Here is a 22622-nt window from a genome sequence, read left to right as displayed (position 1 = left end):
ATATCAACCTATATTTTACTCACCAAAACTTGTGATTATTTAACCACAAACTCCATCCTCCTTTCTTTCCTCACAAAGAGTTCAATCACTCTGTTGAGCAGGTCATCCATGCGTTTCACACTCCTCTCACTTGATGTTTCGACAGAGCCAAATGGACTTTTCTATCTAATGTCATAGCCCGGTTTGGATTTGGGAATACATTTCTTAAATGGATAAAACTACTACATGTCAAGCCTGTAAATGATGTGGTGTCCAAACCCTTTGGTATAACAAAAGGATGCGCTCAAGGTTCCCCTTTGACCCCACTTTTGTTTATTTTAGCTATAGAACCATCCACAATTGCAATAAGAGCTACCAGTCAAATACAGGGGATTAAAATAGGCGGATGATGTAATTTTGTTTCTGAAACAGCTAAACACCTCTATACCTGCGTTGTCAGATTTGTTAAGCTTGTTTGGCAAAATTTACGGATATAAATTGAATGCATCCAAATCATCACTTACTGCTAAAATGCTGAAATCAAAAGTCAAACCCTGGTCACCACGTATCTACATTAAAGATCTCAAACAATTTTACCCTCGTGGGCATTAAAATAACACCTCAATTGGAGAATGTAACATCCATAAATGATAAACTTAAAGCAGTCTGTAAATATATCAGTTGACTCTAATATGACACTGCTACATTTCTATCCGACAGATCTCACTCTGAGATCCAAACAATATAAATGAATTGATTTCTCAAGATTGTAAGCAAAGCGATTAATAACTGGAAGAAAACTTCCGCACCTACAATTAGTGCTTGGATAAAGAATATGGCACAATGTATGTTACTGGAGAGAATAACATATTTTAAAAGACAAATTGGAAGTCCATCCATTATCTATACACTGCCTAGTACTTACTAGGGTCGCGGGGGGGCTGGAGTCTATCCCAGCTGACTTGGGGTGAAAGCAGGGGACACCCTGGACAGGTCACCAGTCTATCACAGGGCTACACTTAGAGACAGACAACCAAGCACACTCACATTCACACCTATGGACAATTTAGAATCACCAATTAACCTCAACATGTTTTTGGACTGTGTGGGAGGAAGCCAGAGAACCCAGAGAGAACCCACGCTGCACGGGGAGAACATGCAAACTCTACGCAGAAAGATCCCGGTGTCCTCACGGGGATATGAACCGGCGACCTTCTTGCTGCAAGGCAACAGTGCAAATCACCAAACTGCCTTGCAGCCAAAAAATTGGAAGTCTCCAAGGATGTTTGGAAACAATTTGGTGATTTCATAAGAAGTGATGATATGAAAGAGCTCCTGAAAGAGGACAACCCAGAAAGTGGCACTTAAAGCCTAAAGCAATGCTGAGCAATAGAGCGAGGTTGGAGGCATGTTTACTACTAATAATATTTGTCTAGTGTTAAACGTCTTCATTGTTATTTTATCTGTTTAGCTGCATTTATTTATCATTGTTTTCTTGGGTATTATTTTGTATGGTGCCAACAAACGGTTTATTACTTTGTACCCAGGACACTGACGTGCCCTACATTCATATTATCTTTGAATGAAAGAGAGGCTAAGAGAGAAAACTTGGTTCTGTGTGTGAGAGGGGTGGGTTGTATTTGTTAAAGAAAAATGTAACACGTAGCAAATGCTTTTCTCTGTATGAATACTGAAAACAACACTGTGTATCCAAAAACCCTTAAAAAAAAAAATAAAAAAACCTCAGTCACTGTAATGTCCTCTACAGTGATAGAATCACAAGTACTTATTTGTAAGGACACATTATAGTGAGGAAATTTTGGCCAGAGCGTCACAAGTACAGGAAGGTGTATGTGTGTGTGAGACCAACCCTGTCCTGGTCCTTCCATGGAATGCCACGGAGGCGAGTGTAAAGCTCCAAATGCTCTCTGGCTGTCAGGTCGTCAAACAGAGCATCAAACTGTGGACAGTAGCCAATACTCTGCTGCACACGTAACAGGTCCTTCAAGATACTGCATACACACATATTTTGCACACACACAAACTCATGTTAACTGTTCAGACAAATACACTGTTTCCCATACAGTTGGAAAAAATACATTTTATTTACCCTTATCATGTAATTACGGAGCCCCTAAAGGGACATGTTGGAAAAAGAAAAAAGACGCCAAGTTTCTCGTGTGCACAAGATACTATGTCGTACTCGACATACGCTTCACATGCGAACGGGATACGTTTCTCGTGGGAACAGGATACAGGGTAATGGATTCAGTAAAGTTGGAAAGATATTCAAAGATTTGAACTTCTGGCATCAATAACTCTAAAGTGAATTGTCGTTTTAAATCAAATGGCACTTCTTTCCAAACGTTGTAATACTGACCACAGCCTACAACCAGTCAAAATCATTTTTTTCCCCCCATAATGAGGCGTCCTCTGTTCTTTATGAATTACATTGATCTTTACGTGGACCGTCAACAAATTACCACAGCGAAAGGAAATGCTTCGAAAAAAACTCAGAAGCATTACATTTATTGTTTGTACTGCCATCAAACTCACATCACACATCAATGACCTTCCTCTGGTTGTACTACAGCACTTAGATTGGAAAAAATGTACTATTATATAATTATATTATATAATTTTAGGTATTTTTTTATTGTATTTTTGTATTTTTATTGTAATAAATTTGAATAAAATCTCAAAAAGTTCTTATTTATTGGTTGTAGTGCCACCAAAACCACATCACACATCAATGAGCTCCCTCTGGTTGTTAAGTAAATTATATAATAGTACATTTTTCCAATCTAAGTGCTGGAGTACAACCAGTTGAAGGTCATTGATATGTAATGTGAGTTTGGTGGCAATACATACAATTAATGTGATGTTATTGACTTTTTTTTCTTTTTTTCTCCATGTCCCTTTTGGGGCTTCATATGTAATGATTATGACAATGTGATTTATTCTTGATCGATAGAGCATATCCACTATAAACTTTACTGATGTCACAATTTTACATACAATACATACCACAGTAAAAATTAAACCACAATTAACTTTTGCAAACTGTGTATTCAGGCTTAAACTAAATTTGGGCTATTGAACAATAGGATTAAGAGTTTTGTTTAAATTTTTCAACCTTGGCCAATTTAACAGAAACACATTCAAGGGGATTTCATGCATAAGAATGTCCAATATTTCTCTTTCAAATGTCACTCAGTCACTAATATTGAGTATGGCCACCCCTGACACTGATCAAAGACATTGTGACATACTGTCCAAAAGCTTGTTGATGGTGTCAGTGGCTGTCTCTCTTCATCAATCCCAAAGTCAGAATTTGTTTCACCTGGGTAACTGGGACTCTGTATGTAATAATTTCTCCTGGTCAGAAGTGATTACTGATGTCTACAAATAGACAAAAAAAAGAGGAATGTGTCTGAAAACAAAAAATATTCCAACTTTATAGGCAACAGTGTATATGTGAAAACCCAAACACCATTGTCATATGTTCACATACAAATAACTGCCTTTTAAAATTAAGGACAGTGTACTGCTACCATCATGACAAAAATCCTTAAAACAAGATGTGTTTCAATTTCCTGTGACACATTTTCTTGATATTATGTGATACAAACTTGTTTCTTAATGTTTCTCACTCAACATACCAATTTATTTTTAGAAAGTTCTCACAAAACTTTCTTATTTCATAAAACCAACATATCTTGTTAAGTATAAAACAAGAAACTATGGCGTTACGATGACACAACAGTCCATCATTGCCTGTACTGACATGCTTTCATGTTGTTTATGTGTGTAAGAGTCATATATTTTTGTTGTTAATTTTACCAAACACTAGGGGGCGTAGAACCTCGTAAGGTGGCCCAGATTATAAAAAGGCATGCCACTGATGACAGGTGTTGTCAATCAGTGGGAAGCAAACAGTTTTTGACTGTTATTGGATTGAAGGAATTGAGTAATGGGGTAGTCTTTATATATGTTTGATTTATATGGACTGAAATTGGAAAATAAATAATTGGAACCAAAAATGTTGTGAGAGACTGAGTTTCTGGTCCGATTAACACGTCAGAACCAAAGTCACTGATTTACAACCTGTAAAGGCTGAAATTGGGATGTAGTCACTACAGTATGTGTATTTCATACGAGTGTCTGTCAGACTGGGCAATAACTTGGTACCAGTGAGTGCGTGGCACACTGGACCAGTATCTGATAACAACGGTACCATGTGAACACAAACAAACATCATAATAAGTAACCATTTTCTTGTTTTCTATCACTGACCTGTTTCCGTTAATGAAGGCCTCTCCTCCTGTGGTGCACTCGTCTCCTGTCAGCATCTTGAAGGTAGTGGTTTTTCCAGCTCCGTTCACTCCCAGCAATCCAAAACACTCACCAGGCCGGACACCCAGACACAGGCGGTCCACTGCCAGGATACGACCCATCTTCCTCGATTTATACACCTGTGGGGGAAACAGATAAACAGCGGATGACAAGGCCATTAGCCATGCAAATCAAAATTAAATTACTTTTTAACCAACAGGTTAATTTGCTGTACTGACATCACTGGACACATAATTAGAAAGTTAATGATGCTTAAATGAGCACCTTTATGCAAAATGTAGAATCTAACCTTTGTGAGATTTTTGATCTTTAACATATCGTTGTCCGCATCCCCTCGCAGGACTCTTCGTCTCTCATAGGCCACATCTACGTCATCATCATCTATAGGCTGGCAGCTGACTGGCACCCTCCTGGACACACATGCACAATGTATTCAGTTCCAGCATGTCTTCTGTCCCTTTACCTCAGTCAGTAATTCCCTACATTTCTTCAAAATCCTTTTACCAAAGACCAGAAAGGAGGTATGAGCATAGCTGGCTGCACCTTGCTCTGGAGTTAATATGTACTGCAAGAAGTTGCAAGGGTATACTGGTTTATTTGACAAAAATATTAGTGTTTATTTATATTGCAGGTGTCTGAATTTATCTAGACTACCTCATTTTACCCCTATTCTTCTCTCTTAACACATACAGTCATGGAAAAAATTACTAGACCACTCTTGTTTTCTTCAATTTCTTGTTCATTTTAATGCCTGTGTAGCAGGTAGAGTTCCCCCTCCTCTGTGCTGTCTCTTCTCTCTCTCTCTCTCTCTGTCTATTCCCTTACCCTCATTATGTTCATTGAATTCACCTGTAGCTTGATTACAGGGCGGCATTACCGCTTTAGATGTGTGCGTGGGGCTCAGCTAAGGTGTTACTTGAGCCTGGCTCTGTGCTGGCAGCGACTGCCTGGCGGTGTTCCTCGCTCATGTGTGTGATCTGTGGGTTGCCTTTGTCAGGTACATTATAGTTTGGCGCTCCTGTCGACTGGTGAAAGTTCGGCTGCCATTATAGTTTCATTCTGTGTTCTGCTCCTTTACAGTGTGGCGGTGTGTTTGCCAGGTGTGTGGTGTGGGGGTTTGTAGCTCTTCTATGAAACTTCTGGTGCATGCAGGTAAGTCGGCTGAACTCGGTTTGCCGACTCCATTTGGCCGTTTTCTGTACCCTTCACTAAGTGTAGTTTCTTCAGGTCCTGTGCTGCATCGGAGCTGCTGAAAATTGAGGCTGCCATCTTCCCGCTGGCCGAGGGGGGAACTCACCTATTGCGCATATTGCTGCTCTGCCGCCTGGTTGGCTGCCTGCTGGTTTCAGTTTTGGTTGTGGTCAACAGTGCTATATAGACCCATTCATTCTGACTTGAGTTTATGTTATTATGAGTTTGCTAAGTTTTTTTTTTTCTTTTGCTTGAGTTGTTTGACTATTAACTTGTTTATCTACTGATTAATGTGCATGTGATTATTTTTTTCTGACAAATTTGCATTTTTTTTTCTTTTTGTGATTAGTTTACATTTTGTGATTTTGTTGTGGAGGAGTACGTTGATTATTGGCCTGTTTTATATTTTATCTTTTAAATATTTTAAAGTGACTAAAATAAATATGTATTTTTTCTTATTTAAAGAGTCACGCCTCAAGCCCTCGTGTCTCTTAGCTGTGTGTCTTTACGGTGTTACTATCCTGGGGGCGAAATTCCCCTAGGCGCCGTTGTTGGCTCAACAACTTGGGTAATTTAAAATCCTCTTTTATTGTATTAACTAACCTCACCCTAACTCTGCCACACCTGGTATTACTAAAGGTATATTACCTGAAGAATACAATGAAAACGACAACAAATGCAGCTGACTACATAATACTTTATGCCCTATTTGACATGCTTAAGCTTAATTGTATTCCCAGGGTATATAGGAGGCCATTTCGTGTCATTAGCAGCACTGTACATGCAGAGGCCTAGAGTGGTTTCCTGCTTACATTCAAGCTGTAGCACAACTCAGAAGTTGTCAGCTCTCACATAATGCCTAAAACAAAAGAATTGTGTGAAGCCACAAAGGCAGCCATCTTGGCACAGCTAGAAATTAGCATGAGTGAGAAACAGGTAGCGAAAAAACTGAAGATCAAGACAGCCGTTCATTACACCAACAAAAAACAAGCTTTACATGGTACTACCAAATTGCTAGCTGGTCGTGCAGGAAACGTCTTTCTACCCCACGAGATGACTGTGCACTTATCCGTTCCTGTGTCAGGAATCGTCATCAGATCTCCAGGGATCTTAAAAATGAGTGGGCACTGTCGAGAAATGAGACTTGTTCGGCACTGACAGTTTAAAAGCGACTTCTTGAAGCTGGTCTGAAGTCAAACAGGGCACGGAAGAAGCCCTTCATCAGCGAAAGGCAGAGTAAAGCCCGGTTACTATTTGCTGGGGATCACAAGGATTGGACTGTTGATGATTGGGCTAAGGTTCTCTTCAGTGATCTTTTCGTGAATAAACCAGGTCATGTACAGGGCTACTCTTGAAAGCAGTCTTCTTCCATCAGTTGGAAAACTCTTTCCTGTCTTGAATGACTGGATTTTCCAACAAGACAATGACCCTTGCCTACAGCACGGTCAGTTAAAGCTAGGATGGAGAACCAGATGATTGGAACCATGCCTTGGCCGGCACAATCACCAGATATAAATCCAATTGAAAACCTGTGGAAAATTATCAAACACAAAATGGAGAACCAGAAGCCCAAAAACAAAGCAAATTTGTTTGAATTTGTGCAACAGGAATGGGCTGTTCTGACAACTAACCTCACCCTAACTCTGCCACAACCTGGCGTTGTCAGCAGGATGACATTGTTTAAGGCCCAGAGATGTGATTCTATTTTAGAATTGTTTTTGTCTTGTTTGTTCAGTTTGCTTTTTTTTTTTTCAGCAGGAAGTCCATCTTGAGTGGTGTGTGTGCATTCCTACAAAACAGGACAGCAGTATTTTTCCAGGGGTAAAAAAAACCCAAAACAAAGCAAAACATATATATATAGAGATCCAACTTGAGTTGTAGCTATTTTACAAAAATTATATGGCTGCTCTCAGTCTTATGTAACCTTGCAGCAAGCTTTCGTTTCGAGGGGGCAGCAGGAGGGGGAAACCCTGCAGGAGTCTTCATTCGCTCTAATGGCTCTAATGGCACAGGTAAAACAGCAGGCCCCTGATGGTGTACCCAATGCAGAGGTTCTGCTTCGTGACCAGTTTGTGGAGCATGTTGTTGGCAGTAATCTCTGCAGAGAGCTAAAACGGTTTGTCTGTAGCAAACCTGCAGCCACCTTGTTGGATGTACCTGGGAAGCCATTGGATGGGAACGGAGGTGCTAGGGGCCATAGTTTCTCTCTTCCATCAGCTCATGGCTTACAGTTTGGGGTGCAGGGTAGCACTTTCCGCTCAGCCCTTTCCGTCGGTTCATTTGGGTCGGAGCTGGATGAGTTGAAGGAACTCCTAATGCGTCAACAGGAGTGCTTAATCAGCTCACTCAGACTGTAACCTCTTTGCAGACTTCCTGGCCACTTGGACGGGCCCCATGTGATGGTCCTTTAATTTGTCGTAGGTGCCGGCAACCTGGGCACTTTGCCAGGGAGTGTGAGGAGAAATGGGTCCTCCCCTTTGTGCTCCATCTGGAGCTGGTTGTTTCATGGACAATGGGTCCATGGTGTCCACCATGACCAAGAGCTTCTTTAAGGAGCAGTTTGCATCTTGGGGCCATGATCGGCTCCAGTCTTGTAACTGGTTACAGTTAGGGGCCGCTAATGGGCTTGAAATTCCACACATTGGTTATTTTGAACTGGATGTAACACTTTGTGATAATGTAATGCCTCTGTGTGGGATCCTGATCGTGAAGGATCACATCCTAGCCCAACTTCTTCTGTCCCTGGCATCTTGGGGATGAATGTAATTCGCCATTGTTGCCAGGAGCTTTTTGGAGTGTATGGTCCTTCTTTTCTGGACGTTCCGTCTGTTTTTTAAGCCCCCAGTCCTGTCGTTGAGGCCTTGCAAGTGTCACCAGGCTGGAACCCAGGATCACGGGAGCCTGACTGGCGTCGCCAAGGTTAGGGGTAAACGGGCTGTCAGAATAACGGGCGAGGTGATGCAGATGGTCACTATCACCTGTCCTGAACAGTTTTCTGGACAGGCGGCATTGTTTGAACCTCTAGAGTCTGGTCTTCCGGCAGGACTGTTGGTTTCACCTTGTCTTGTACAGGTTGTCCGAGGTACAGCATATATTCCGGTAGTGAATGTTGAGACAACAGATGTTTTGCTTTATCCTCGAACCAGCCTTGGCGCCTTGAGCTGTGCACAGGACACAGGAGCGACCGTGTCATCTCAGGACACTGCTAGGTCAGCTCCAAGTAAGATGGGTGCCGTGGACTTGTCTGCATTGTCTGAGCAGGAGCAGGTTGAGGTCAGGTCCCTTTTACATCAATACAGCTCAGTCTTTTCTGCTCCTGATGGTCACTTAGGTTGTTCTAGCCTTATATCTCATGAGATCCCTCTGCTTGACGATGTTCCCGTCCAGCAGCAGTACAGGTGCTTGTCATATAATTAGAACTTGTAGATCATATTCATTCATTACACACAGACTGATATATTTCAAATGCTTATTTCTCTTAATTTTGATGATTATACCTGAACACTAATGAAAATCACAAATTCAGTATCTCAGAAAATTAGAATATTGTGGAAAGGTTCAATATTGAAGACACCTGGTGCCACACTCTAATCAGCTAATTGACTCAAAAAACCTGAAAAGGCCTTGAAATGGTCCCTCAGTCTAGTTCTGTAGGCTACACAATCATGGGGAAGACTGCTGACCTGACAGTTGTCCAAAAGATGACCATTGACACCTTGCACAAGAAGGGCAAGACACAAAAGGTCATTGCTAAAGAGGCTGGCTGTTAACAGAGCTCTGTGTTCAAGCACATCAATAGAGAAGCAAAGGGAAGGAAAAGATGTGGTAGAAAAAAGTGTACAAGCAATAGGGATAGCTGCACCCTGGAGAGGATTGTGAAACGAAACCCATTCAAAAATGTGGGGGAGATTCACAAAGAGTGTTCTGCAGCTGGACTCAGTGTTTCAAGAACCACCACGCACGGGCGTATGTAAGACATGGGTTTCAGCTGTCACATTCCTTGTGTCAAGCCACTCTTGAACAAGAGACAGCGTCAGAAGCGTCTTGCCTGGGCTAAAGACAAAAAGGACTGGACTGCTGCTGAGTGGTCCAAAGTTATGTTCTCTGATGAAAGTAAATTTTGCATGTCCTTTGGAAATCAAGGTCCCAGAGTCTGGAGGAAGAGAGGAGAGGCACAGAATCCACATTGCTTGAGGTCGAGTGTAAAGTTTCCACAGTCAGTGATGGTTTGGGGTGCCATGTCATCTGCTAGTGTTGGTCCACTGTGTTTTCTTTGGTTCAAGGTCAACACAGCGGTCTACCAGGAAGCTTTAGAGTACTTCATGCTTCCTGCTGCTGACCAACTTTATGGAGATGCAGATTTCATTTTCCAACAGGACTTGGCACCTGCACACAGTGCCAAAGCTACCAGTACCTGGTTTAAGGACCATGGTATCCCTGTTCTTAATTAGCTAGCAAACTCGCCTGACCTTAACCCCATAGAAAATCTATGGGGTATTGTGAAGAGGAAGATGCGATACGCCAGACCCAACAATGCAGAAGAACTGAAGGCCACTATCAGAGCAACTTGGGCTCTCATAACGCCTGAGCAGTGCCACAGACTGATCGGCTCCATGCCACGTCGCGTTGCTGCAGTAATTCAGGCAAAAGGAGCCCCAACTAAGTATTGAATGCTGTACATGCTCATACTTTTCATGTTCATACTTTTCAGTTGGCCAACATTTCTAGAAATCCTATTTTGTATTGGTCTTAAGTAATATTCTAATTTTCTGAGATGCTGAATTTGGGATTTTCATTAGTATTCAGGTATAATCATCAAACTTAAGAGAAATAAACATTTGAAATATATCAGTCTGTGTGTAGTGAATGAATATAAGATACAAGTTTCACTTTTTGAATGGAATTACTGAAATAAATACATTTTTTCATGATATTCTAATTATATGACCAGCACCTGTACAGACGGATCCCTCCATCGGATTATGAGCCTGTGAAGGCACACATCAATCAGCTCCTTGAGGTGCAGGTCATAAGAGAGAGCTGTAGTCCTTATGCCTCACCTATTGTGTTGGCTCGGAAGAAGGATGGGAGTGTACGCTTGCGTGTTGATTATCGCCTTCTCAACAGCAAAACTAGGAAGGACGCATTCTCTCTCCGTCATATCAAAGACAGCTTGGATGCACTTTCAGGGGCTGCTGGTTCTCTACGATTGATCTGGCCAGCAGCTATGTGGTCCCCGTGGTTGAACCAGACAAGCCGAAGAACGCTTTCTGTATCCCATTTGGCCTCTTTGAGTGGAACTGGATGCCATTTGGTTTATGTAATGCACCAAGTACTTTTCAGCGACGAATGCAGAGAATGTTTGGTGACCAGCAGTGTCAGTCTCTGCTTTTATATCTTGATGACATCATTGTTTTTTTTCTTCAGTCTCCCAACATTTGCAGAGGTTGGAGGTTGTTCTTGGCCACCTCCATCAAGAGGGCCTGAAAGCAAAGCTTGACAAGTGTTCCTTCTTCCAACAACAGGTTAGCTACCTGGGGCATGTTATCTCCAGCCAAGAAGTCTCTACCGACCCTGCGAAGATCGAGGTGGTGGCAAAATGGCAGCGCCCGTGGCAGAGCTGCGCTCCTTTTTAGGCTTCGCCACTTATTACAGGTGTTTTATGGAGGGATTTGCCACACTGGCTGGCCCCCTGCATAAACCTGTTGCAGAGCTATCAGGCTCTAAGGCAAGACGCGGTTTAGGACAGGACCTGGTAACTGCCTGGACCTGAGGCTTTAAAGGCCAGACTGGTCTCAGCCCTAGTGCTGGCTTATGCAGACTTTTCCCAGCCATTTATTTTAGAGATCGATGCTAGTCATAGCGGTCTTGGGGCTGTTCTTTCCCAGGAAGCAGAGGCTGGCATTAGGCCTGTGGTCTACGCCAGTCGAACTCTTATGCTGTGTTCACACCAGACGCAAATTCATCTCGCTATTCGCGTGTTACGCACGTATTTTGACGTGTGTGCACTGACTTTACTCGCTTCATTCGCGCATATAAGTCGCGTCATTCGCACATCAAGATTTGTGTCTGAATTCAAGTCATTCACACGAATGATGCGATCCAGACGCCGGATCCATGGGATCCCCCAGAGACGCACACAGCTCAGGGAATTCCCCTACCTTCTCCAGAAGCTGCGTCTGGATGACGGCCGCTTCCAGCGCTGTTTTCGGCTGATCCGGACCCAGTTTGACTACCTGTTGGAGAGGATCAGTACCAGGGTATCCCTCCAGGATACTAACTACAGGCGTGCTCTGAGATAAAGCGATGTTTTTTTCCGTGCCACTTACAACAACACGGACGAGTGGCCGCCAGCAGGAGTACGCTGACCACAGCGACAAGGAGCCAGCGGAGGTTTATCCCGCTAGCATTGCGATAGCTAGCAACTTGGCTCGCTAGCTTGCTAAGTTGAAGGGTGTCATTCTTGTGTGTGAACTGGAGGAGAGGGACAGCCAGTCTGCTGAGCACTGAGGTCGGCCTTGTCCAGTAATGTGGCTACTTATCTCCTGGGGTGAGTAAATCAATCAGTATTCACAGTGTAGTTGCAAAAAAAATGAATGAATCATGTTGCTGACCCAGAGAATTTCAATGCTGATTGGCCATCGCGGCGCGTCAGATCGCAAAAGTTCACATTTTAAAAACTTGCTCTTCAAACGCGCGTCTAGAATTGCATCATACGAGCGAATAACTTACTCAATTCGCGTCAATCGCGCCTCGCTAATTGCGCAAGTCGCACCGCGGGACGTTTACTCATGTCTACTCGCATCTTCACGTTGACTTTACATGTAAATCATTCGCGCGAATGATTTTACTCGCATCTGGTGTGAACACAGCATTAGGCCCACAGAGCGCAATATGGTTAACTACAGCTCAATGAAGGTGGAGTTTCTGGCTCTCAAACGGGCCATGGTGGAAAATTGTGCTAGTATCTGTTGGGTCACAAATGAGTTGTTTTCAGGGACAACAGCCCATTAAGTTATCTCCACTCTGCCAAGCTTAGTGCCACAGAACATCAGTGGCTGCCCAGCTCGGGGTCTTTGACTTTGATAATAAGTATCATTCCGGTCAGACCAATAAGAACACAGATGCACTTTCAAGGCAGTACATGTCCGGCACCAGCTCAGTGTCTTGTGCTCTTCCTGGTACCCCTGTTCCAGTCCCATTCCAGGTTCCCCACTCAGCCCGGTTGCTTTCCATATCCTAGTCTATGGTCACTGTGCTGCCCGGCCATGCCCTTTCTTTGCAGGAAGTGGATCCTCTCCTGAGGATCATTTTGGGATTTTGGACAAGGAAGGTTCAGCCTACCCCAGATGAATGATGAGGAATGCTGAGGGCGGCTTTGGCGCTCTTGCGGCAGTGGGACCACCTTGTAGAGAGAAAGGGAGTGTTGTATCACCAGGTGAGCCATCCAGATGGGGGCAAAGAGAGCTACCAACTTGACTTGCCTGAAGCCCTGAAACCGGCAATCCTGTAACAGTTATGCCAAGGGCATGGCCACCACGGTATTGAGTGGACCATGGAGCTGGTACATCAACGCTGTTACTGAAAAGGCGTGTTCTCTGATGTCAAAAAGTGGGTTCAAGAGTGTGAGTCAAGTTGCTATGGATTCTGGTTCAGTGCCTCACAGGTTCATAGGACATCTGCTTGCCTCTATGCCACATGAAATCATGGCCAATGATTTTACTCTGTTGGAGTCCCCAAGAAATGGCTTTGAACATGTTCTTGTAGTGACAGACATGTTCAGTAAATATACCATCGCCATCCCAACCAGAGATCAACGAGCTTCTATTGTAGTCCACGTTCTTTTAATGGAGTGGTTTTTCAAGTTTGGTGTTCCAACCCGCATCCATTCAGATCAGGGTAGAAACTTAGAGCTCCTTGATCCATCAACTCTGTTGTTTGTAAGGGGTGACTAAATCACGGACCACCCCATACCATTGTGCAGGAAACGGACAGCGTGAGTGATTTAACCAGACGCTGCATAACCTCCTGCGTACTGTTCCAGCTTCGTGTAAGTGGGACTGGGTCTCCTGCTTACCGCATTGCTTTTTTGTTGTAACTCCACACCTCATCAGGGAACTGGCGAGTCTCCATTTTACCTGATGTTTGGATGGGAGCCTAAGCCTCCGGTGGATTTCCTGTTGGGTCGGGTCTAGGATCCAGCAACAGGTAAACTGCAGGACTGGATGGTCAAGCATCAGGCCCGAGATGGCTTTTGAGAGTGCCTGGGAGGTTTTTCCAAACAAGTGTACCTTTAGTTGTACCAGGCATTAAAATGAAGAAGAAATTGAAGAAAACAAGGGTGGTCTAATAATGTTTTCCATGACTGTGGAAGTTCATGTGCTCAAAATGCACTATTCACCTGTACTATTTTAAAAAAGAAGCACAAACTGTATTTTAACCAATCTTAAGACAAAGAAAATGAAAAAAGAAATTCAAATTTGTGCACAGCATGAAAAAGTACTGCATTATTTGCACTACTTGTCTTTAACACAGGGTGGCAGTGTATACAAAGTCCAGACAAACATAACGTTAATTTTGGTTTGAATCATCTTAAATAAAAAAAGACTTTTGAACAACCTGGAAAGCTGTATTGATGAAGGTGTAGGGACTCTTTCGACAGTCCCTTGTTCCATTTCATCAGTTCCAAGTTATTTCAGATTTTTCAGATTAGATAAAAAAGACCAGCTGAGCTATCATCCCATGCAACAGATCTGGTGAAAATTAGGAGAAGGTTCTTCATATAAAATGTAAACTCTCTGCACCATTGCATTTTTTTGACACCTTGAATGCTACTTCTTTATAATAGGGTTAGATGAACAACTGACAATGAGGAACATTTTGGATTCAAGTTGTGAAGCAAAACTGTTTTTTAATCTATCCTCAACAACAATCTCTTCAATAAATATGAAGAATAAGTTCTGTTGAAAGTAGTACTGTGTGTGCAATTCTAGGTAGTCTATTGTTTTTCGCATGATGTATGTGTGTCAGATGTAAAATTGCAACCCTAGAGAACAGTGACTCTTTAATTTGGTAGGAGTGACAGACACACTCAGACAGAACCACACATCACTCACGGAGGTTTCCTGAGAAAGTTGTACTGGCAGAGGATGGTGATGAGGAAGCCAACAAAGCCTTCGATTGTCATGGCAACAAGTCCTCGAGTCACAATATCCCACTCAAACGGAGACTTCATCTTGTCAAACTGTCCTGAAGAACACATTTACAACAACTCACTGTACATCTTCTTACTTTGCTCCCTAAAGATTCTTTACAAATACAACAACAAAACAATCCTAAGTCTGAAAATCATCTATTTTCCACTGTCAACAAATCTTTTGACAAAGTGTGCCTTTACAGTACTAACTGACCCAGTGGACCTCACTTTTTCCTCACTAAAAGACCTCATGGAGGTGAGAGCAGCCATGGACGATTTAGTTTTTTGTATAAATGGCCCCACAAACATTACAGACATGTTGAGGGCCAAAACTGATTTTGAAATTCTCGTTTACCTGAGGCCCTGGCTTTTAAAATTCTTTGTGCTGCTTAACTATTGTCTGGAGCTGACAGTCTAGAGAGAATATGTGGCCATTCAAGCTGAGTTTAGCGTGGAGTCCAGCCAACACCACATGTGGTTGAAGACGGCCCGATTTGCCTCCAGACAGTGTTTTTGTCCAAAACCAAAAAGTTTTAAACCCATGTCATACAACACTGTTGCACTCACTGGCTAATATGGTCCTTCATTAAAAGTAAAAGTAGTGTTTTAAAGTGCATATATAAATCAACAGTGTGGATAATGTTGTGACAACCTGAAAGGTAAAAAAGTTGAAATTAAGCAACAAGTTTTTTTTTTTTCTATAAGTGACCAAATTCTGACATTGTCCTGTTTGGACATAACAAATAGTACATGAACATAAAAAAAGAACTTCTTTAACATATGCACTGGAGTTGAATATTTGCTAGAGGGTTTAGAGAACCAAACATCTATGTCCAAGCATTTTGATGATTATGTAATCTGGATCATATGCTTTTGCATTTTCTGTGAGGCAGCTCGATGAGTGTACCTATTTTAGCATAATATTCGTTGATGTACTCATTGTAGGCCATCTCCATCAGCCCATGGCCCAGGTTGTAGTTGGGGAAGATGAGAAAACAGGACTTCAGGTAACTGTTGACTTTTTTTAGATCCTGGCGGAAATTAAAATATTGACAGAAGATATACAGAATCAACCAAAGGCCATATCTGATACCTCTGCAGTACAAAATGCATTATTGTCATTCAATTTGTAGTTTTATTTTTTATTTTTAATCATTTAAAATGTATTGTCTCTTAAATATAAAGTAGAGATGGTTGTCTGACAAACTGTCATTTGACAATAAACACAATGTATTCGGCAAACTAGTTTATCTAAGGTTGCAATAACAGTCAAACTGACCTTGTCATGCTCAAAGAGCTGCAGGAGAAAGGTAGCAACAGTTGCAGTGATGCCTATGAAGAGATTGATGACTATGAGAAACACATAGGCTGTACTGGGGACCTCGAACCAGAATGATGCAGGATACATGATGGGAGTGATGGACCACCTGGAAAGAAAGCTTCAGAACATCAGAGAAACTGGAGAGCACCTGCTAATGCTTTCATGTTAGACTGAAAACACAAGGATATTATAAATTAATTTACATTCAAGAATAAAGAAATTTACAAAACTGAATTTGTGATTGTGAGCATGGTCTGTAATGGAGTTGTCTTCTCTATTTTCTTCTTAAAAAACATCAAGAGAGATGCCTTAAATGTCTTCTCCCTTTCTTTCATTCTGTTTTTCTTCTGTTACTTCCTCTTTAATGAGTGAATTCCAAGAGAAAAGGTTTTATGGTCACAGGGCTTTCAGCCTTCTTCTTTTGTAGTTACTTAAGATGTAGAAATTGGAACTACTGCACCCATTGGTGTTTCTACACAAACAGCAAGGTTGCTGTGGTATGAAACCTTCCTTCGTCTTGGTTTTCAACATCTGTGCAAATTGGAACTAGCAAAATTAAGGGCACACTCTGTACTATCTCACAGCTGCGGCATTTGAGGTAAATATCATTGCTTAGCAAGAAAGGAAAATGGCCGCTTGAATGCTTTTGGTGGTAAATCCTTCTATAAAAAAAAATTCTGTTGCCTTTAGTTGTCTCTTTCCAGTTAGACAGTTCTAGTTGTATTTGTTCAGGCTTGGAGACATGTTAGAGAACACTACTTCCATGTCAGTGCAGTACAGTGAATTAAATTTTGTTTGATGCTGCTCATTGCTTTGAAAATGACACTAGAAAAGTCAGGAGAAAGGAGTCTTTACACTAACACTCTAACTACGCACTGGATAATCCACAGGTCACACTATAATCACTTAATGCAAGGTCAGTTTGTTCAGTAGAGTGCAGTTCCACATTGTTATTTGGTGGAACACTGCCTGGCTCATATCTTTTCTTTTTGTTTAGTTGCCCTTTCTGTGATTAAATGGAGGATCTGTCCTATTCAGTATCTTGATGGCTAAGCAACTTTAAAAGCCTACCGTTAGAAAAAATATTCATCATGTCTCATGTCTTGTAGAAGGAGGAAGCAACAAACCTATAAATGACACACTCCACCAACTGTGATACAGTTTTTTGTATTTTACTACAAGTGACTTGCTGCATAACTGGTGGGCTTAACAGCACACTTTATACATGTTGTTTACTCTGGTCTGTTTTGTCTTACTGAAAGGGATATATGGGAATATGAATAAACTTTTAGAAAGTCGAAAAGAAAATATTTCTGGTGAAAGCTGTTTACAGTCTGTAGATTACTCAGAGTAAGAGGAACACTATTTCTCTGGAAGTAATGTAAAAGAAGTTCCATTGAGCTTTTATTTTAAATGAATTAAAGCACAATTACGAAGTAGAGTACATAATAACCAGCTTACGCTGTATATTAAGATTTAACATTGGAACATCAGACCACATTGACTGATGAGTAAAAGCTGACACTGTCTATATGTGCAGCCAGATGTCTCACCCATAGAGAAGGAAGAGGGAGAGAACAGCAGGGAAGTTAGTTGAGGAGGTGTAGGCTGGCAGGTCGAACACAAACAGAATAATAATGCAGCACGTGGCAGGTACCAGGTAATTCAGCTGAAGAAAGATAAGAGGAGAGAACATGTTCAGAAGTGGACATCCACCAGAGCATTTATTATGGTGAAAAAATGAACATCTTAACCTGTTTATAGCAGTCACACACTCATTATATACTAACCATGTCCCAAATATAGTTAGCAAGCCAGTAGATGACAGGGTCACAGCCACTGACAAATTGCAGATGTTTGGCCTTTGTGGATTTCTCTGCCACCAAGAAAACTACAAAGCTGGCTGGTACAAAGGACATGGCCACAATAATGAAGATGGCAATCACCACATCTGTCCCTTGGAGCCTGGAAATACAGAACAGGGCAAGACAGGAAAGAAAAGGAGTGGAAAGGAGGATCTGAATCTATCCAAACTGACTATTTGCTATTGAAACTTTTGGTTATTTCAATATTAAAGCAATGATGGTCACAACCACAAAAGACTGGCCCAAAGTTGTAATAACGTTCTTTAAATTATTCTTCAAGCAATTACTAGCAGTGGTGTAAAGTACTTACAAATAGTCTAAAGAGAGGCTGGCACTGGTTCTATTCATTGGATGGTTTGTCAGTGTGATACCTGCAAAACACATCGACACAATACAACAAATTAATTTGTGTAGATGATTATAACCAAACCAGGAGCTGACCCAAAAACCACCAAACATTACTTATTAACAACACTGTCAGTGATTTAACTGCTATGTCTTGTACCATAGGCAGCAGGGTTGCCTTTGGATGGAGGCAGGTTGGCACGCAGGATAGCGTTGTTGAGAACGTTCAAATATGTTGGCATGCTGTGGTATCCTTTGTTGTTGTACAGAGCCTGGACACAAGGATTTGTTCTGTTAGCGTAAGTTTATACTGTTATACTGTTTATACTGTACAGTTCAGACTCAGGACCCATCTTACCTGAGCTGATCTGCGAACTGCTATCTTGCGAATCATTGGAGGTATCTTTCTTCCAAATGATGCTGGAATTGATTTCTGGATGTTTCCCACTGTTAAACCACCGTATCTATTACAAAAAAAGTGCATAAACAAAGTTCACAACAAAGGTAAGTTTTAGCACATCTAAGAATACCTATGCGATCAAGATAAATTGTAGTTATGGTCCAATGTGCACTAAGATTAAAAGAGACACATATGGCTTCACACTTCCATATTGTTTAATGATTTTGAAGTATGTAAATACTTCATGCATTAGAGCAAGGAATTAAACGCAATCTCCTCAACTCAAAGATTCACTCTGTTCGGGGTACCACCTTTATTAATTAATTAGTTTTACATATAGTCCTAACTTCTGATTCTTAATAATCCTTGTTCTCTAATCCAAAGAAAGCAAGAGGACAAAACATGGCTTAAAAGAAAAGATTTTGTTATTTAAACAACTACTTGCAAAGAATAAATGATATCTATATAGAAATTAAAATGATAAACAGTCAAAGTAAAACAAGTGAATAAACTAACCTTAACAAGCTAAAAATAACTTTGTTCATTGCCAGGCAACAGTTTCCACTGAGAAATCTTTGAGATGTTCAGCAGAGTTTCAGCAGACCTTTTCAGTTTTTACACCAGTAGGCATGCTCTCTGGCAGTAGATGTAGATGAATAATGTCAGAATAAAACTTACTTTTCCTGTCCTCAACAACACTCACAATAAATACTTCAGAAAGTAACTTTGTTGAAAAAATGACAACTTCCAAAAATATCACACTGTACTATAAGAAGTTATGTTTTTTCTTTTCTTTTTTTTTTTTTTGGTTCATTCCCACTGTTACTGACTGGTACTCATAGGGAATCCAAACTCAAAGTTGGATTGTTAGGTTCTCTGTTCAAAATTCTCACGGTCTGTACCTTATTATGTTAAGTGCTGTGACATTGACACATGTTTGTGCGACATGAAGAATATTGAATTGAAAAATGTAATTTAACTATATGCAAAAGCTATGAAACTATCAGGAAATTGGTCCTTTCGCTTAATGACAGCTAACTTTACTTCTAACAAAAAGACACGTCCAAAAATACATTGCAAAAGAAAAGTTACACCAAAGTACATGACAAAGTAGATTAGGCAAACATCCATCCATCTGTTATGCCCTCTGCTGTCAGCTAGTGGCAGTTCTCCCTCTTTCTCTCCTGGTGAGTGGCGGCGTGGCATGACAAGTGAAAGCAGTTCCCAATCAGCTGATGAGATCAGCTGGGAGTGATTACCTGCAGCGTCTCCTCAAACGGATAAAAGCCTCCTCCAGACCATGACACGGCGCCAGATCGTAAAAACAGCTCTGTTAGCCCTGTCTGATCTTTTCAGCTCTTCCATCTGAGTGTTGGCCGTATTTGAACCGTTTTCTTTGTTCCAGTTGGAGCGCGTATCTACCTCTGCCATAACCCGGACAACCCGTCCATTGGATTCTTCCTGCCTTCCACCATCTCTCCATCTGCCTAGAACCCCTCTTCCTCGCTTTCCAGCCCTGGTTGAGTAATGTGCCTAGCAATGCAAGTTTAAATAACTGTTTTGCTGTTTGCTAGTTAGCCTGTTTTGTCAGTAAGCTTTTCTGTCTGTTAGTTATCCTTAGTTTGTATTATTTAATCAGTTATTCGCTAGCGCTTCGCAGTAGTTTTTAGTTTAGTTTTCTATCCTTTCCATGCTCGGTTTACCTTGTTTTGGTTAGCGACTTTAGTTCCTGTAAAACCACTTTTGTTATTAAAGAATATATCTCCTGACCCTGTCGTTGTGCCTTGTTGTCCCGCACCTGAGTCTTTGTCCTATTTGTAACAGTACGATCTGGCCATCATGAACTCAGCGGGCAACGAGGTCGACGCTGAGGCTGCGGCTCCAGAGTTAACTATTCCTCAAGCTATTGTTAATCAGGTAGGGCAGCATGAGTCGCTCATCCGTAGCTTAATTGAGAGCAACAACGCTTTGTTAAAGCAGGTGTCTTTACTCACAAGTAAATTTTCTCAATTGTCTCCTCAAGCCGCTCAGCCTGTTGGGACCGCAGATAGCTCTCCTCCATCAGTTACTGCGGTTAATCCTGTGATTTCTCAATCTACCCGTGAACCAAATGTACCAGTACCAGAGCGTTTTAGCGGTGATGGAGGTTCCTGCCAGGCTTTCTTGACCCAAGTCTCTTTAGTTTTTGACCTCCAACCACTCTCGTACTCCACTGACAGGGCCAAGATAGCCTTTTTAGTTAGTTTACTCACTGGGGCTGCGAGAGAGTGGGGCACAGCAGTCTGGGATCGTCAAGAGGCCATTTGCAATTCTTACACTGCCTTTAAAGATGAGATGAAGAAGATCTTTGACCACCCAATCCAAGGCAGAGACGCCAGTCATCGGCTACTGAACATTCGTCAGGGAAATCGCAGTGTGGCTGAATTTTCAGTGGAATTCCGGGCTTTGGCAGCTGGCAGTGGCTGGAATGATGAATCCCTCCAAGTTGCATTCTACGCAGCCCTGCATGACTCCATCAAGGACGAACTCGCCACCTGGGATGAAACCACCTCCCTCGATGAGACGATAGCCTTGGCCACCCGAATTGACACCCGAATAAGGGAACGACGTCGGGAAAGAAGTCAGCGAACTGATCCTCCTCGTCTGCGTCCAGTTCCTAGTCAGGTTGTCTCTCCGTCCCCTCCTCACTCATCTGATCCGGAGCCCATGCAGTTGGGTCGCACTCAGCTTTCCGCCAAAGAGAGAAAACACCGTCGGGACACAAATGCCTGTATGTACTGTGGTAAACCTGGTCACTTCCTTGCTGCCTGCCCCCTTCGTCAGGAAAAAGAAACGGCTCATCAGTAATTGGGGAAATACTGGTGAGCCGCACAACCATCTCTTCCCCTCCTCGGTTGCAGTGTGAAGCCTCCTTATGTTGGCAAAATCGGTCAGTTCCCGTTCAAGCCTTCATTGACTCAGGTGCAGAAGGAAACATTTTAGATCATCAACTGGCCCTGCAAATGAACATTCCCCTGGTCAAGTTGGATAATCCCCTGAAGATTCAAGGCCTTAACGGATTCCCCCTCACCCAGATCGAGTTTCGGATCGTACCTGTGATCTTGCTCCTCTCAGGGAACCACCGAGAAACTATCACCTTTTTCCTAATCGAACATTCCAATACCCCACTGGTTTTAGGATTTTCCTGGCTGCAGCAGCATAACCCCCATCTGGATTGGAAGAGGAAGGAGGTGATTTCCTGGGACCCTCGATGGCATGAGACCTGTTTGCTGTCGGCGCTCACTCCAGCCAACCATATTTCCCCCAATCCTGATCCTCCTCCAAACCTTGTGGCCGTACCTAATGAATAACATGACCTGGCTCCAGTTTTCAGCAAAGAGAAGGCACTTTCACTTCCTCCCCATCGTCCTTATGATTGTGCTATTGAGTTCATTCCTGGAGTCACCTTGCCCACTAGTCGACTCTATAACCTGTCTAAACCAGAGCAAACCACGATGGAGAACTACATACGTGAGTCTCTGGCATCCGGAATTAACTGTCCCTCCTCCTCTCCGGTAGGTGCTTGGTAGGTGCTGGATTTTTCTTCGAGGAAAAGAAATACAAAACCCTACGCCCATGTATTGACTTTCGAGGCATTAATGACATAACTGTGAAGAACACTTATCCTCTTCCGTTAATTAACTCGGCCTTCACCCCACTACATGGAGCAGCTATTTTCACAAAGTTGGATCTCCGAAACGCTTACCATCTGCTCCAGATAAAGGAGGGAGATGAATGGAAAACAGCATTTAACACTCATCTTGGTCACTTTGAATACCTGGTTATGCCCTTTGGTTTGACGAATGCCCCTGCTGTCTTTCAGAACCTGATAAATGATGTACTACGTGACATGATCAACAGGTTTGTCTTCGTGTATCTTGACGATATCCTCATCTTCTCTCAGAACCCCAAGGAACATGTGCAACATGT

General features: G+C 42.2%; 1 protein-coding gene across 1 annotated transcript in view; it reads right to left on the bottom strand.

The window, feature by feature from the left end:
• abca2 (ATP-binding cassette, sub-family A (ABC1), member 2) overlaps nucleotides 1-22622 on the bottom strand; it is a 219926-nt gene that overhangs the window by 20872 nt on the left and 176432 nt on the right. Inside the window, exons 34-44 of the mRNA XM_008277032.1 lie at nucleotides 18612-18717; nucleotides 18414-18525; nucleotides 18219-18279; nucleotides 17834-18008; nucleotides 17597-17712; nucleotides 16002-16149; nucleotides 15630-15753; nucleotides 14643-14775; nucleotides 4625-4745; nucleotides 4276-4454; nucleotides 1850-1991 (exon numbers count right to left, since the gene is read on the bottom strand). Of these exons, the coding sequence (XP_008275254.1) occupies nucleotides 1850-1991; nucleotides 4276-4454; nucleotides 4625-4745; nucleotides 14643-14775; nucleotides 15630-15753; nucleotides 16002-16149; nucleotides 17597-17712; nucleotides 17834-18008; nucleotides 18219-18279; nucleotides 18414-18525; nucleotides 18612-18717 (1417 nt within the window). The remainder of the gene's footprint in view (nucleotides 1-1849; nucleotides 1992-4275; nucleotides 4455-4624; nucleotides 4746-14642; nucleotides 14776-15629; nucleotides 15754-16001; nucleotides 16150-17596; nucleotides 17713-17833; nucleotides 18009-18218; nucleotides 18280-18413; nucleotides 18526-18611; nucleotides 18718-22622) is intronic.

The sequence above is a fragment of the Stegastes partitus genome, unplaced genomic scaffold (genome assembly GCF_000690725.1).
Source record: "Stegastes partitus isolate 25-593 unplaced genomic scaffold, Stegastes_partitus-1.0.2 Scaffold86, whole genome shotgun sequence".
Lineage (NCBI taxonomy): Eukaryota > Metazoa > Chordata > Actinopteri > Pomacentridae > Stegastes > Stegastes partitus.
The sequence above is the reverse complement of the archived record's forward strand: the minus strand, read 5'-3'. Positions and strand labels throughout refer to the sequence as shown.